General features: G+C 40.2%; 1 protein-coding gene across 1 annotated transcript; it reads right to left on the reverse strand.

Annotated features, from left to right (window-relative positions):
* Nucleotides 1-1,368: 1,368 nt before the first annotated feature.
* On the reverse strand, nucleotides 1,369-10,885 carry LOC308409942 (nectin-4-like; the record flags this gene model as incomplete). Its single annotated transcript, XM_080902936.1, has 9 exons — nucleotides 1,369-2,950; nucleotides 3,031-3,142; nucleotides 3,228-3,340; nucleotides 4,038-4,169; nucleotides 6,779-6,933; nucleotides 7,616-7,709; nucleotides 9,940-10,242; nucleotides 10,358-10,699; nucleotides 10,798-10,885. The coding sequence occupies 6 exons, from the start codon at nucleotides 10,883-10,885 to the stop codon at nucleotides 4,105-4,107; spliced, it is 1,047 nt and encodes a 348-aa protein (XP_080759062.1). The 3' UTR covers nucleotides 1,369-2,950; nucleotides 3,031-3,142; nucleotides 3,228-3,340; nucleotides 4,038-4,104.
* Nucleotides 10,886-16,331: the final 5,446 nt, after the last annotated feature.

A 16,331-nucleotide genomic window follows, 5' to 3' on the forward strand; every position in this document is an offset into this window, starting at 1 on the left:
TAGTGGAAAATGAAATATCGAATTTTTCCAACCTCCACAGGAGGTTACAGATGGGAAGTGCATCTGTAACCGGAAGGTCACCGGTTCGATCCCCGAGCTCTCTGTCCTGGTTGTCGTGTCCTTAGGCAAGACACTTTACCCTACCGCCTACTGGTGCTGGCCAGAGAGGTGCGATATGGCAGCCTCGCTTCTGTCAGTCTGCCCCAGGGCAGCTGTGGCTACAACTGTAGCTGCCTCCACCAGTGTGTGAGAGTGAATGAATAGTGGCATTGTAAAGTGCTTTGGGTGCCTTGAAAAGCGCTATATAAATCCAATCCATTATTATTGGTGGACAGGACATTTTTCAATCTTTTTCAGTGGGTAAGCAATGTCAATGCAACCTAATGCCTCCCCAGCAGAATTGTCAGGTGAAGTGGAGGTAAACATTATTGTACTTGCTTCTTGCTGATAAGAAAGCCAAATTAAAGCTCCTGAATCCCTCTTTGTGTGAGTTATGAAGAGAAAGGTGAAATGTAGGTAAAGCAGCGCTAACCCACAGAAACACATTCTTCCTAATGAGATAAACCACATCTCTGTTACCTGCCACTACCTGACAGAGCAGGTATACGTCTGCAATACTTCGTTGTGCTGTCTGGATAGTTTCAGAAGAATATGCAAAGACTTTTAGCGTATCTGCAGATTTTAGAAAGAACGGTTGAGTTTTAATTCCTCAAAAATCAAGAAAGAAAAGAAAGAAAAAGATTTACTTTTGAACTGCTCAGTTCTTTAGAGAAAACCAAACAAGGTGCAATTCAAGTGCAAAACTCGTAATTTTAATTGAAGGCTTTGAACAAAACTACTGTATTGCATGAAGCTGAACTGTAACTGGAGAAACATAAACATAATCATAAAACAGACTGTTTGGTTTGAATACTTTATTGTATCCTTTGTAGGCAATGGGTGAAGTCTTAGAGATCATTGGAGAATGGGTTTTCTCTTCTTGATCCTTTCCAAGCCCTTTAATCTCAGGCTTTTCACTTTCTTATTCTTGGCTCTTACATCCTGTGTTCAGGATGTAAGATCCAGCCAAGTTGGAGTGACATCAGGGCCCTGTTTCAGGAAGCCGGTTTGGAAAACTCAGAGTGAAAAACGACACTCACGGTTGAGTAACCCCGAACTGTCCAACTCGGAATATTCCGTTTCAGAAAGGCTGATAACAATTAGTTCAATCAACGCGGAGTTGCTTTAACCCCAAGTGAAGCGCGCGGACGAGGATACATAAAGCCCTGATAAGCGGAGCACAGATTAAGCGAGTCACCATGGAGACGGAGGGAAAGAAGGCGCGGTCAATGTATTTCACAGCGCTTGAGGCCGAAATTCCGATGGCAGCATATGCCGATAACATGCAAATTCCGCGGAAAAAAGTAACACAGCCACAGCTGCAAAAGCATGCATGGCAAAACATAGCCGACAGAGTCAATGCGTGAGTGTTAATTTAAACATTGATCGAGGGATTTCCACCCATTTAACACGTTATTTTATCATATGTTATTTTATTTGTTATTTTATACATTTTATTTTGTGATGTGATGTGAGCGCAGGTGCAACCCAACAGGCCCCAAACGTGCCTGGCAGCAAGTAAAAATGAAATATAAAAATATAGTCCAAACAGGTAAGGTGTAATTGTATTATGAGCCATAGTGCTTGGTCTGTTTGTCCCATGTAAATCAATTGCAGTTAGAGGCTACATTAATTTTCTTTCTGTAAGCACTTATTGAAATTATCTGAGCACATTACAAGTACATATTTGCTTACTCTGTATGCTCAAATGTGGCCCGTTATAGCCAACAGAAAAAAAGCGGAGGCCCGAAAAACAGGTGGGGGTCCTCCACCACCACCACTCACAGAGGCTGAGCAGTTGGCCCTCAGCCAAAACAGTGGGCGCCCTGTGGCCGAAGGCATCTCTGCGGGGACATCCTCTGAGTCAATAACCCCGCAAGACACAAGTGCCTACATAGGGGGTAAATTCAAAATAATACATGATGTGCATACATCCTTTCTTCACAGTCACCTTTGCAGTGCTACTCATTCATTTGATAAACTCTTTACCATAATGGATTATTTTGTAGTGAAGTTATTTTCCTACTGATTTTGCCTTCCCTCAGTCTTGGTTGTCTTTGAGAGCATAATGACAATGAAGTGTAAGGTGCTTGGTATGTTTGTTAATTGCCATTTGGTCCCTTGTAAGTTATAAGTGACCTGTATAAACCTCATATTCTATCAGTTGATGGTGATGGTGTACTGCATCTGGTGCAGCCTCCTGTTGAGCCAGACCAACATGCAGTTGTGAGTACTCTTAATACTCCACAGATTATATGAGTTTACAGTAGAACAGCAATGTTGTTTATTTCTTTACTACAGGAAAATAATGAAGAAACATTGACAGCTGTTACAGAGGAGGAAGCAACAGAGACACTTTATGAGGTTTACATCTTTTAATACTTTGTGTACAGGAAATACAGGCGACCAATAAAGCCAGTTGAACAAAAAATCTGTTTATTCTTCTTTCAACATGTTGAGGTGATGGGTCAAAAGAAATGATTGTGACATATGGTGTCTCTGACTGCGCTTCCATCTTGTATGTCCGTGGGAGGGTCAGGATGTTCATGGTTTGGATCACTGCTGATGTTTGGTTCAGAAGGACAGTGTTCTCCTCTAATTGTGGCAATGTTGTGAAGAATCACACATGCCACAATAATGTCACATGCCCTTTCTGGGGTGACCCTGAGTCTTTGCAGGCACTGGAACCGGGCCTTAAGCATTCCGATAGTCATTTCAATTCTGGCTCTTGTCCTGCAATTAGCCAGATTATATCACTGCTGTGGGCCCGGTTCAGGGTCAGGGTAAGGGGTAGGCAAATAGGGTAAACATGGATACCCCCTATCACCAAGCAAGTAGCCAGTGAACTCTCCTAAGACAGAAGGGTACACTTCAGTTCAAATGTCCCTGAAGCAATTGGTCTTTATATATTTTAAAGTATTCTCAACTCACCATGTCCAAATTTTGTGCTCAGTGTACATTCACGGAATATTTGTGAGTCATGGACAGAGCCTGGCCACTTGGCTTCCACATTTGTGATAATGTTGGCAGCATCACATATGATCTTCACAGTGCAGAGAACACAAATTAGCATCCATTACTATAATGAAATAATTTGTTAGTTTGACATGCTACAGGGAACTATGTACCTGTACATTAATGCTGTGGAAAGACTTCCTGTTCACATAGTCTCCTTCATTTACTGAAGGAGCAATGATTGGAATGTGAGTACCATCTGTACAGCCAATCACGCCTGGGAACCCTGAAAATAAATGTGCAATTTAAGTAGTAGTCCAAGTATCACCACATCATACATTAAGTTTTGGTCATCCTGATACCTGCAATTTTGTGGCATCCCTCTTTGATAAATCTTGTGGGTCTGTGACCGGGGAACACCACAAACGAGTACAGGAGACGTTTCAGTGCAACTGTAACATTCCTGACTGCCCGACAGACGGTAGCCTTGGAAACGTGCTCAGCGTCACCAATATTATACAGAAAGCTCCCGTTTGCAAGAAACCGAAGTGCAATACAAATAATATGTACAGAACTGAGAGAATGTCCGCGATGTGTCACATGCGTAATATATGGCCTGAGGATGTTATCCAAATAAATTATAGATTGTGCTGAGACACGGTAACGTTCGCACAGAAAATCATCAGGAAATGATAAAATGTCCAAACGCGCTCTGATCACTCTCTCCCGGCGGAGAGCTCTGCGGAGAATTTGGGCTTCACGATCTACTGGCTCTTCAAGGAAGTGGCACGCCATGTCCGACACTTCCTACTGTCAGGTTTCCGACAAAGGGGCGGAGACAGTCAGGGTTAGTTGTAGTAAACCTGCTAGGGGGCAGGTTAGCTTCACGGAGTGTGTCGTCATAGTGACTCACTCAGGCTGCAGCTGAACTCGCTTTGTGAAACCGAAAACCCAGAGTTTTCGTTAACTCAGGGTATACTTACTCAGTTTTTCCACTAAACCGGCTTCCTGAAACAGGGCCCAGGGGACTGAGTCCATCACTGCAGAATACTACGCCTCCTTCAAAACCTCCTGGGCTTCTTTTTCAGTGTGTTTTGGATCATTGTCCATCTGTACTGTGAGGCACAGAATCAACTTTAATGTATTTGGCTGAAACCAAAGTATACAGGGAGTGCAGAATTATTAGGCAAGTTGTATTTTTGAGGAATAATTTTATTATTGAACAACAACCATGTTCTCAATGAACCCAAAAAACTCATTAATATCAAAGCTGAATGTTTTTGGAAGTAGTTTTTAGTTTGTTTTTAGTTTTAGCTATTTTAGGGGGATATCTGTGTGTGCAGGTGACTATTACTGTGCATAATTATTAGGCAACTTAACAAAAAACAAATATATACCCATTTCAATTATTGATTTTTACCAGTGAAACCAATATAACATCTCCACATTCACAAATATACATTTCTGACATTCAAAAACAAAACAAAAACAAATCAGCGACCAATATAGCCACCTTTCTTTGCAAGGACACTCAAAAGCCTGCCATCCATGGATTCTGTCAGTGTTTTGATCTGTTCACCATCAACATTGCGTGCAGCAGCAACCACAGCCTCCCAGACACTGTTCAGAGAGGTGTACTGTTTTCCCTCCTTGTAAATCTCACATTTGATGATGGACCACAGGTTCTCAATGGGGTTCAGATCAGGTGAACAAGGAGGCCATGTCATTAGTTTTTCTTCTTTTATACCCTTTCTTGCCAGCCACGCTGTGGAGTACTTGGACGCGTGTGATGGAGCATTGTCCTGCATGAAAATCATGTTTTTCTTGAAGGATGCAGACTTCTTGCTGTACCACTGCTTGAAGAAGGTGTCTTCCAGAAACTGGCAGTAGGACTGGGAGTTGAGCTTGACTCCATCCTCAACCCGAAAAGGCCCCACAAGCTCATCTTTGATGATACCAGCCCAAACCAGTACTCCACCTCCACCTTGCTGGCGTCTGAGTCGGACTGGAGCTCTCTGCCCTTTACCAATCCAGCCACGGGCCCATCCATCTGGCCCATCAAGACTCACTCTCATTTCATCGGTCCATAAAACCTTAGAAAAATCAGTCTTGAGATATTTCTTGGCCCAGTCTTGACGTTTCAGCTTGTGTGTCTTGTTCAGTGGTGGTCGTCTTTCAGCCTTTCTTACCTTGGCCATGTCTCTGAGTATTGCACACCTTGTGCTTTTGGGCACTCCAGTGATGTTGCAGCTCTGAAATATGGCCAAACTGGTGGCAAGTGGCATCTTGGCAGCTGCACGCTTGACTTTTCTCAGTTCATGGGCAGTTATTTTGCGCCTTGGTTTTTCCACACGCTTCTTGCGACCCTGTTGACTATTTTGAATGAAACGCTTGATTGTTCGATGATCACGCTTCAGAAGCTTTGCAATTTTGAGACTGCTGCATCCCTCTGCAAGATATCTCACTATTTGTGACTTTTCTGAGCCTGTCAAGTCCTTCTTTTGACCCATTTTGCCAAAGGAAAGGAAGTTGCCTAATAATTATGCACACCTGATATAGAGTGTTGATGTCATTAGACCACACCCCTTCTCATTACAGAGATGCACATCACCTAATATGCTTAATTGGTAGTAGGCTTTCGAGCCTATACAGCTTGGAGTAAGACAACATGCATGAAGAGGATGAAGTGGACAAAATACTCATTTGCCTAATAATTCTGCTCTCCCTGTACAACACATATTTTCAAATCACAAATAAAACATCAGAGACCCAGTACATGAGAATGAATTCATTGTTTTAAGAGGATGTTGTAAGTTTTAGATTACGAGCTGTTCAAAAGGCTTCCATAGTTTCCCTGACATCATTCCGGTTCAGGTCCAATCACATTTATGCCAGTCAAAATATAACCGCACAATGTCTGCAATTGAGGCTTGGCCTATTTTTATTCACTAAAACTTCAAAAGCTATTTGTACATTGTGTACATATCCTTTAATATTAGGAGTAGAGTGCTACGTATTCAGTGCACAAAGAGTTATTGTTCTAAGCACTTTTGAAAACACCCGGATTTATAAAAGAACCATGTAGCTCCAATGGCATTCAAGGAAAGCAAAAGACCAAATGAGGCCCAAGCAGCAGAGCATGCTCCTGCAGAGACACAAGAAGGAAGAATATATTGAGAAGGAGATGATTAATCGTTTTCTCTGTTTATTGGAATTTAGTTTTATATTTCACATTTAAATGAGTTGGACAGTATTCAAACACCACCTGACACCTGTATCCAACACATTGAAAAATGTTTTCCAACAGACAAGATCTGACATAGAAAAGAATGTGAGACAAATTTGGTATGAAAAGAACTTCAAGCTAAGACATGCTGTTAGCTTAAAGAACTGGTCGTATTACACTGGGTGGAGCATCACTCATTGATTGATTAACTTATCTCTAGGGTAATCGAACTACTTCTTTAACGTAACTATTCTCCAAGGAATTCTAACTTCTAGGGCATGATGAAAATGCTTAAATATGGAGAGAAATTTATATGGAATAATTTTACTCATAGTCTAGATATTCAAGTCTCTGTTTATATCTTTCAATAGGAGAAAACAAGAAAACCAAACAGAGTAACATCTAAATGACACAACATCCACAAAAGCTCAGATCTAAAAAAGAGAAACAAAAGATAAATTTGAACAAACTGCACAGCTAAATCCAAACTGATCTCACCTGATGCCACATGCACATAGAGCTGACCATGTTTTATTCCATATGAGTTAGCTGCTTCACACTCATAGAGGCCATTTAGATAAGCGGTCAGACTCAGCAGTTGTAGCTTTGCACCCTCTTCTTTGACAGCAGACTCCAGGAAAGACTGCCCAGATCTGATAAAAAACATGAATGAGGCTCAACATTAAATATACATAAAGTGAGTGAGTTGTGATTTGTGCCAAAAGTTAAATGAAAAGTTAAACAAATTTCAGTCTTTGTGATAGTATTTTTCTTTATTCACATAAAGACGATGGATACACAAAACATCATGTTAATGGAGACAATACTTGGACTACAGCTTGAGCTGTGGGGGAATAAAGGCAGTTGACAAAGTCTTTGTCTTTAGTGAAAAGCAGATAAAGAGCCATTCAGAAAACCCTATGAAGAGTAGGTTTTCACGGTGGGGTTATCAAGGCCCAACCCAGAAACGAGGCAAATGGTGAGCGGGTATCCCTGGGGCAAGGCTTTAACCCACGAAGCCCTAATAAGAATATCCTGAAGAAATAACATGTGCAGGAGATGCCCTAGGTGTTGGGTACAGTGTTTATCAGGGGCAGCCGAGGGAGAGATTTTAGATATCGTGGGTGTGTCTTGGTAGAGGAGATCTGTGGTGGTGCAAAGACAGGGTTTCTGGATAGTTTTAATCTCCCAAATATAGCAAAAATCTGTTGATACATATCAGAAAACTTTTCTTCGCACCCAACTCTGCTATGGTACCTTAAATCTGATAGGACCACTAGCACACTCTACTTAAAAAACATGCCTTAGGCAGTAAAAGAAATATTTATACTTTACCTGCTCCAGGTAAAGTTTGCATTTGGGTTGGCTTCTGTCACACACTCAAATGAGTCCTCTGAAATCACTGAAATGTTCACTTCTGTAGGAGACACTGCAAGAAATAGAGCAAGAAATGTGTTAATCTTGAACTGAGGAAATATTTATGCTATCAAAATAACATCTCACATATGTTTTAGTAAATCTTGGTTAGTTTAGATTTTGTTTTAAAGCCATTTTAGAAAACAGTTCTTTTCCTGCTTCATGGTTTTCATTGGCTCACTTACATACACTTCAATCAATCAATCTTTATTTATAAAGCACTTTTCAAAAAAAAAAAAAGTAGCACAAAGTGCTTTACATGGTTAAAAGCAGCCCACCCCACCCCACCCTCCAACTTACTCCACACACTCTCATTAACATAAACAATGTGAATACACACATATCCCCCCCCCCCCCCCCCCCCCCCCCCCCCCCCCACACACACACACACTTAAAGCGTAAAATTGGGCTGGGTACGCATGTGCCAAATGAGGAAACACTATAACAGGGAGCCGTCTGCACCGGGAGCCGGTCACAGACCGCAACCTCCAGGCCGGGCACACAGCAGGAGAGAGGCAAAGAAGCCCCCCAGCCAGGCTGAGAGGACCCCCAGAGACCCAGCAGCCACGGTCGATCACAGCCCCGGTGCAGAGAGCCCCCTCCGAGGAAACACTGGAGATATGACGCAATAGGCTATATACAGGGTAAAACGATAAAATAAATAAGAACGGGATACAATATAAATATAAATATAAATAAAGTAAGAAGATTAAAAAATGAATAAGAATAAAATCAATAAATATTAGGTAAAGCCTAAATTAATAATAGAATAACCGGATAGAATAAAAAAGCATAAAATAAATAAACGTTAAGTAAAAGCTGAATTAAAAAGGTGGGTCTTGAGCCTGTTCTTAAAAACGTGTACGTTCTCTGCGGCCCTGAGCTCCTCCACAGGCTGTTCCACAGACGAGGACCATACCACTGAAAAGCTGCCTCTCCGTGAGTATGTGTCCTGACTTTAGGGACAATTAAAAGGCCAGTACCAGAGGACCTCAGGGTCCGTGAGGGTTCATATGGTAAAAGCAGATCTGAGAGATAAGAAGGCCCAAGACCATTAAGACATTTAAAAACCAATAAAAGAACTTTAAAATCTACCCTGAAACACACGGGGAGCCAATGCAGCGATTCTAAAACCGGTGTAATGTGGGCCCGCCCTCTGGTCTTCGTCAGCACACGAGCTGCTGAGTTTTGTAAAAGTTGTAAAGTTGAAATATTCTTTTTAGGAAGACCAGAGAGCAGGGCATTACAGTAATCAATGCGACTGGTAATAAAAGCATGCATCAGCATCTCCGTGTTGGCCCGAGAGAGAATAGCGCGAACTCTGGCTATATTTTTTAGATGATAAAATCCAATTTTGGTTACATGTTTAACATGTGGGATAAAACCAAGCTCAGAGTCAAAAATAACACCCAGGTTTTTCACTTGTAGCAAAGGACATAGTGAAAATGCCTCTAATTTAGACAAGAGTTTCTCTCTCTGAGCCTCGGGACCGATGATTAAAACTTCAGTTTTGTCCTGGTTAAGCTGTAAAAAGTTTTCTGCCATCCAAGATCTTATATCTAGAATACAGTTAAAAAGGGCACTTATAGCTTTAAACTCTAAATTTGAGGTATATTGTTCTAAACAAGCATACCGTTGTGTTACTTATTTTATACTGTTGTTTAGGAGTCAAAAATAAACTCTCATAATAAGGCTTATTGCAGTGGAAACTGTTAACGGGGTTTTATTATTATTTTTTCTATGCATACAGACAACAAACAACTAAAATTACTGATCAAACAATAATATTTTTTCTATTTTAATATTCTTTAGTTACTATTTTATGTGGCCGAGGTAAAATGTTACAGTCCCACTCAACATAGAGAAGTAAGGAGAAACGTGTCTCAATTTAATACTTAATGCTACTTGTTATAAAAAAGTGTGTGTCTGTTTTTGTTAAAAACACTTATGTAGGGTTTGTAAAAAGAACTGAAAGGATAGACATTACATTATTCATAAACAAATGTATTTTATCATTAGATAATGAAACTATTTTTGTCTCATGGCAGAGTAATTTCATACTGTGAAAAGAGGTTTTTGCTCATTTCAGTTCAGTAGCATTACCTTATGGTTGAATGTAAACGTGTGTGTGTCTGGCTGTGCACCTTGTTAAATAGCAAATTAAACAATTAAAATTATTAAATGGAAAGTGACACAAAAGAGGGAAAATAATAAACTCTATTACCGTAATAGATGATACTCACAGTAGACCTGTATGGGGAAGGGCAGGGTTTCTTCTTTAGTCAGGGAGTCACCGCTAATGACACACTGGACCTTGTGACCATTAATCTCTCTCGTAGGAACACCAAACAGAGAGCTGACTGTGGTAGTCGTGCTGTTGTCACACTGGGTGGAGTTTGTTGTCGTCCTCACTTTGTCTCCCAAAGCACCAGTTAGCCACCTCATCACTGCAGGAGGCTTCGATCCAGCAGCCGTGCAGGTAGCAAATAAAACCTCTTCTGTGCCCAAAGTGGGAAGATTGTCCTTGATGCTTGTGAAAGGAGGCACTAGGAGAGTTACAGCACTTAAATAAATCAACATGCAAGCAGGATGGTGAAAGTAACTCCTTCTCTATGTCACACACAAACACAAAGAGTATTTTAAATAAATGTTTTTTCATACCGAGCAAGTTCAGAGGAATCTCAGTCTTCTGATTTCCACTTGGAAACAGGGTGAAGATGCACGTGTAGCTGCCTTCATCCTTCAGGGCAACATTGGATAACTGGAGAGTTCCATTTTTGTTGTTAAAATTCCCGATATATTTAAATCTATCATCACGTCCATTGACAAACTGGAGTCTATTTCTGGGTTGGATAGTAATAAAATTGTCATTATGAGGTTTTTCTCTCATCTTCCTCTGCCAGGTAATCTGTGTCAGGTCATCATTGGTATCAGTGACATGACACGGTAAGATGGCCGTACCTCCTTGAACCACTGTCACACTTCCACCAATCACCTGCAGAGCTATAAAGAGAATGAAACACTATAAAACTGAACTGGACAAAGCAGAAACAGAGGATCCAAAAAGATTTACAGGTTTAAACACTAAAGTACAAGTTTACTTATGTCTGGCCTCCTCAAAAACTCTTGAGGGAGAGGCTGGAATTTCATTAGAAACTTGATGTATCGAATCTGTATGATACAGTGCATCTTAGATGAACCTAAATGAGAATGCCATAGATCTTACACGCCAAATTGATTACCTTATTTCACAGGTTTGGCACATCCTTCGTAAAACAAAAATAAAAAATAAAGTCCACTTTGGACTTTCAGTCTTTGTTATAGTATTTGTGGGGATAAGTAAACTGATTATAGGCAGTTGAAAGTCATGGCTGTATTGCTAAAACAGGACGAGCTGGATTATATTCTATGCTCCAGCTACTGACTTAGCAAACACACCTTTATCATGACTTGAATTTTCACAGCAGATTGAAAATGAAGTGTCTAAAATTACTGTAACAGTTTGCAGAGAAGGCAACACCCATGTTTTGATTTAATGGTCTCATTCCTTGCCTATGCATCATGATTCTAAATGCTGGGGTGTGCAGTTTTGTTTACACTTGCTAACAGACAAAGTCATGACTAAGTATAGGATATGTAAAGATGTTTTTGCTCGTTTCAAACATACTGTGTCTGAGAGTGAAACAATGTGAAATTTGATCATGATCTTTAGCATTTCTTTAGCACTATCCAAATTTAGCTGTGGCTCAAACTGGTATCTATAACCATATTTAGAAACTCAACACTAATTTGGGAACTTATTACACAAAGGCAAAATCACAAATTTCACAAATGGACTATAGAAATCCCTAGCACAGCAGGTTCACAGCACAAGTTACCATGGGGAATGACCCCAGCAAGAACTCAATCACCTTTAAAGTAGAGAAAATCAAGCATCAACCCCAGAGGTACCAGTATAAGCTTTAAAAAAATGCTATTATTTTAAAGATATTAATAAACGTTTTTAGCGGTGCTCCGAGGTTAACCAGCCCTTTTTTATACTGTGAAAAGATTGTGAATCATAAGCCAGCCGTGGATATTTTTGCCATGATCACACTCTGAAAAGTAAAAAGCTAGGTTAACACATAATAGATCAAACAAACTGTGAATTCTGTCAGAAATAAACACTTTATTTGTTGGGAACAAAATACAAAAACGAAGTAGCCATTTTTTACAATTATTATGGATGTAAAACCCCTCACTACACACTTTAAACACTTTTCTCAGACAGGCATGATCATTTTCACACTTTTCTCTCTTGTTTAAACAGTTCAAACCTGCTTAGAAAATATAAGTCTAGCATTATAGAATGAAACCAAAGGCTCGCGCTGTGCCTTTGATGGTGAAAAACGTTTCCTCGACATTGTTGTGTTTGTTGGGGAGAAAACTAATAAAGATTCAATACAGCACTTCAGAGTCACACTGCTAGCGATCGAAGATTTAAGTAAACTTGACAGGCCGAAGGCATTCTGTTCTCTACAGGAGATGCGGCACGAGACTGATTGACAATGGTCGACAGCCAATCAGGAATCTCACATCACAGGTTGATTTGAGTTACTTTTAATGTATCTATACCTTTACATGACTATCAAAAAATGAGTGACATAGGCAGCAAACAAACAGCTTCTATATACTGTCAGCATCTCTGCTCAGCAGGAGTGCAGCCAGGAGCACCAGACGACAGGGGATCATAGAGAATTTACTTAGTATGAAATTACTGACCAAGAACACACAAAGAAAAGCTCCATCCATCCATCCGATCTTTTTTCTTGCCATTAGCTCATTGCTGGAGGAGTGAGGAGCGATAATTACAATATAACACAAAAAGAACTTTTACGTTTACGTATACACCATTTATGTAGTATACACCATTGCAACTCAGTATCTCCTGCTTTAATAGTAGCAGGCGTCTGGGTGAGACGGAAACTGCCAACATTCCTCTGGAAGAGAAAAAAAAAAACTCAGACAGTATGTCTTTGTTAGTGAACAGGTTTCTGCCTGTTACTGTGGCCAGGCTTTCAAGTAGAGTTCACTAGTAATTTATTACCATTACAAACGAATTTGAAATTGTACTATTTTGTTATTTTGTTTCTGTGAACATTGTTACACTGTAACATGATCACAAGAAACAGCTTAGCCCTTTAAAAAGAAGTTTTTAAAAAGTCAGTTACTTTGGAATGACACCTTTCAAATAACAGAAAAAGAAAAAAAAAAACCACAAAGAGCTTGCAAAGCTTCAAATAGCCATATTTATTTTTTAGGTTTTAGGGAAGCTTTACCCCCACCTAGTGAAATAAACCACAAGTGGATTTCACAGGCTTTTACCAAAGATATTGCATCTTTGCACAGTCATTAAAATTTATAGGATAAAAAGTAGATGGTCAAACCTAAATAAATTGAAATAGAAGGTCACTGATAAGAAATGCCTATCAGTGACTGGTTGTTTTTAGATCATCCTAAACAAAAGACAACTGTTTGTGAATCATACATATAGGGAGTGCAGAATTATTAGGCAAGTTGTATTTTTGAGGAATAATTTTATTATTGAGCAACAACCATGTTCTCAATGAACCCAAAAAACTCATTAATACACAGCAAAATCTCCAGTGTTAAATTAACACTGGAGAGTGTCTATATGGGTCCACACCTTTGAGTGTTAAATTAACACTTTTGACAGTGTTATATGTTTAAAAGTAACCTAGTCAGTTGATTTTCTAACACTGGAAAATAACTCAAAATGTTAGAAATATTCCAGTGTTAGAAAATCAGCACTGGTCAGTGTTAGTCTTTGTTAATCTTCAAAACTGACTAGGTTACTTTTAAACATATAACACTGTCAAAAGTGTTAATTTAACACTCAGTGTTGTATTTAACACTCAGAGGTGTGGACCCATATAGACACTCTCTAGTGTTAATTTAACACTGGAGATTTTGCTGTGTATCAAAGCTAAATGTCTTTGGAAGTAGTTTTTAGTTTTAGCTATTTTAGGGGGATATCTGTGTGTGCAGGTGACTATTACTGTGCATAATTATTAGGCAACTTAACAAAAAACAAATATATACCCATTTCAATTATTGATTTTTACCAGTGAAACCAATATAACATCTCCACATTCACAAATATACATTTCTGACATTCAAAAACAAAACAAAAACAAATCAGCGACCAATATAGCCACCTTTCTTTGCAAGGACACTCAAAAGCCTGCCATCCATGGATTCTGTCAGTGTTTTGATCTGTTCACCATCAACATTGCGTGCAGCAGCAACCACAGCCTCCCAGACACTGTTCAGAGAGGTGTACTGTTTTCCCTCCTTGTAAATCTCACATTTGATGATGGACCACAGGTTCTCAATGGGGTTCAGATCAGGTGAACAAGGTGGCCATGTCATTAGTTTTTCTTCTTTTATACCCTTTCTTGCCAGCCACGCTGTGGAGTACTTGGACGCGTGTGATGGAGCATTGTCCTGCATGAAAATCATGTTTTTCTTGAAGGATGCAGACTTCTTGCTGTACCACTGCTTGAAGAAGGTGTCTTCCAGAAACTGGCAGTAGGACTGGGAGTTGAGCTTGACTCCATCCTCAACCCGAAAAGGCCCCACAAGCTCATCTTTGATGATACCAGCCCAAACCAGTACTCCACCTCCACCTTGCTGGCGTCTGAGTCGGACTGGAGCTCTCTGCCCTTTACCAATCCAGCCACGGGCCCATCCATCTGGCCCATCAAGACTCACTCTCATTTCATCAGTCCATAAAACCTTAGAAAAACCAGTCTTGAGATATTTCTTGGCCCAGTCTTGACGTTTCAGCTTGTGTGTCTTGTTCAGTGGTGGTCGTCTTTCAGCCTTTCTTACCTTGGCCATGTCTCTGAGTATTGCACACCTTGTGCTTTTGGGCACTCCAGTGATGTTGCAGCTCTGAAATATGGCCAAACTGGTGGCAAGTGGCATCTTGGCAGCTGCACGCTTGACTTTTCTCAGTTCATGGGCAGTTATTTTGCGCCTTGGTTTTTCCACACGCTTTTTGCGACCCTGTTGACTATTTTGAATGAAACGCTTGATTGTTCGATGATCACGCTTCAGAAGCTTTGCAATTTTGAGACTGCTGCATCCCTCTGCAAGATATCTCACTATTTGTGACTTTTCTGAGCCTGTCAAGTCCTTCTTTTGACCCATTTTGCCAAAGGAAAGGACGTTGCCTAATAATTATGCACACCTGATATAGAGTGTTGATGTCATTAGACCACACCCCTTCTCATTACAGAGATGCACATCACCTAATATGCTTAATTGGTAGGAGGCTTTCGAGCCTATACAGCTTGGAGTAAGACAACATGCATGAAGAGGATGATGTGGACAAAATACTCATTTGCCTAATAATTCTGCACTCCCTGTACATACACACACACACACACACACACACACACACACACACACACACACACACACACACACACACACACATATACATACATGTACATATATGTACACGTACATAAAAGAATAAATAAAGAAGAACAAAGAAGAATTGTTAGTTTGGTTAACTGACCTGTTTCACAGTTTCCTCAACACTGTTTTAACAATAGCTCTTTGTTTCTTTTGTATTTTTTCCCCGTTTTTAATCTTCATTGACAAACTGCTCTGGGAGAATACCAAAAGAGGAGAGGGAGGTGACTGAGAACAGGTTGTCCCTGTTTCTGTGTTTTTTTTTAATGCACCTGAACATGCACAAAATGCTTCTGTGATGGAGTTACACTGTCCCGGGCTGTAGACAGCTGACCTGAGCACATACATGCACCACCACCATTAGTTTCTACACTTGTCACGCTGGGTCACCGCGGCGGCGCGTCTTTTAGGTGACAGATAACAGAAAGGGGTGAGAGCAGGGGCGGCTCTAGATGGGTGGCATGGGGTGGCAAATAAAATTGCCACCCTAAAATAATCCTTTGCCACCTCAAGTGCCACTCTAGTTTTGCATATGACAGTGTTGTTTATTAAAGTAAGATAGCATTACCACTTTGAGCGTAGTTACAGTTAACATTAAATATAAATGCTGAAACTGAATATATTGCATAGTGTTAAAAAACAGCTTGATTTTGCCACCCCACTTGATTTCTTTGCCACCCTAAGAAAATTTCTCTAGAGCCGCCCCTGGGTGAGAGGTATATTCGAGCGGTACAGAGAGTGGCCACTGGCCAACATATTTTTTTTAACTTACCGTTATTAAAGCTGGTTGTGTAGACTCTCTGTGATCGCCGATTATGTGAGTGGTTATGTAAGCCGATGGTATGGTGTTCCAGGGTTCAAATAGTGGGTTTGCGCGCGCTTCCAGTTTAGACGTGAACTGTATTATTTTTGTTTGTTTGTTTGTTTTTTTGTTGAAACACTGTAGGCTGCCTCGTAGTGGCCATTAATGTCTGTATACATGACGGCCAACAATAATAAACATCGATTATTGTTGGTAAGTATCCAACTTAGACACGGAAAGGCCTATGCTACTAAAAAAAAATACACTTAACCACATAGAAATAATCAAGCTATAGATTTAACACTATATTTACAATAAAGATAATAAACTATCACCATTTGGAGGGAT

This window comes from Rhamphochromis sp. 'chilingali' (genome assembly GCF_963969265.1).
Source record: "Rhamphochromis sp. 'chilingali' genome assembly, chromosome: 14".
NCBI classification, from domain to species: Eukaryota; Metazoa; Chordata; class Actinopteri; order Cichliformes; family Cichlidae; genus Rhamphochromis; species Rhamphochromis sp. 'chilingali'.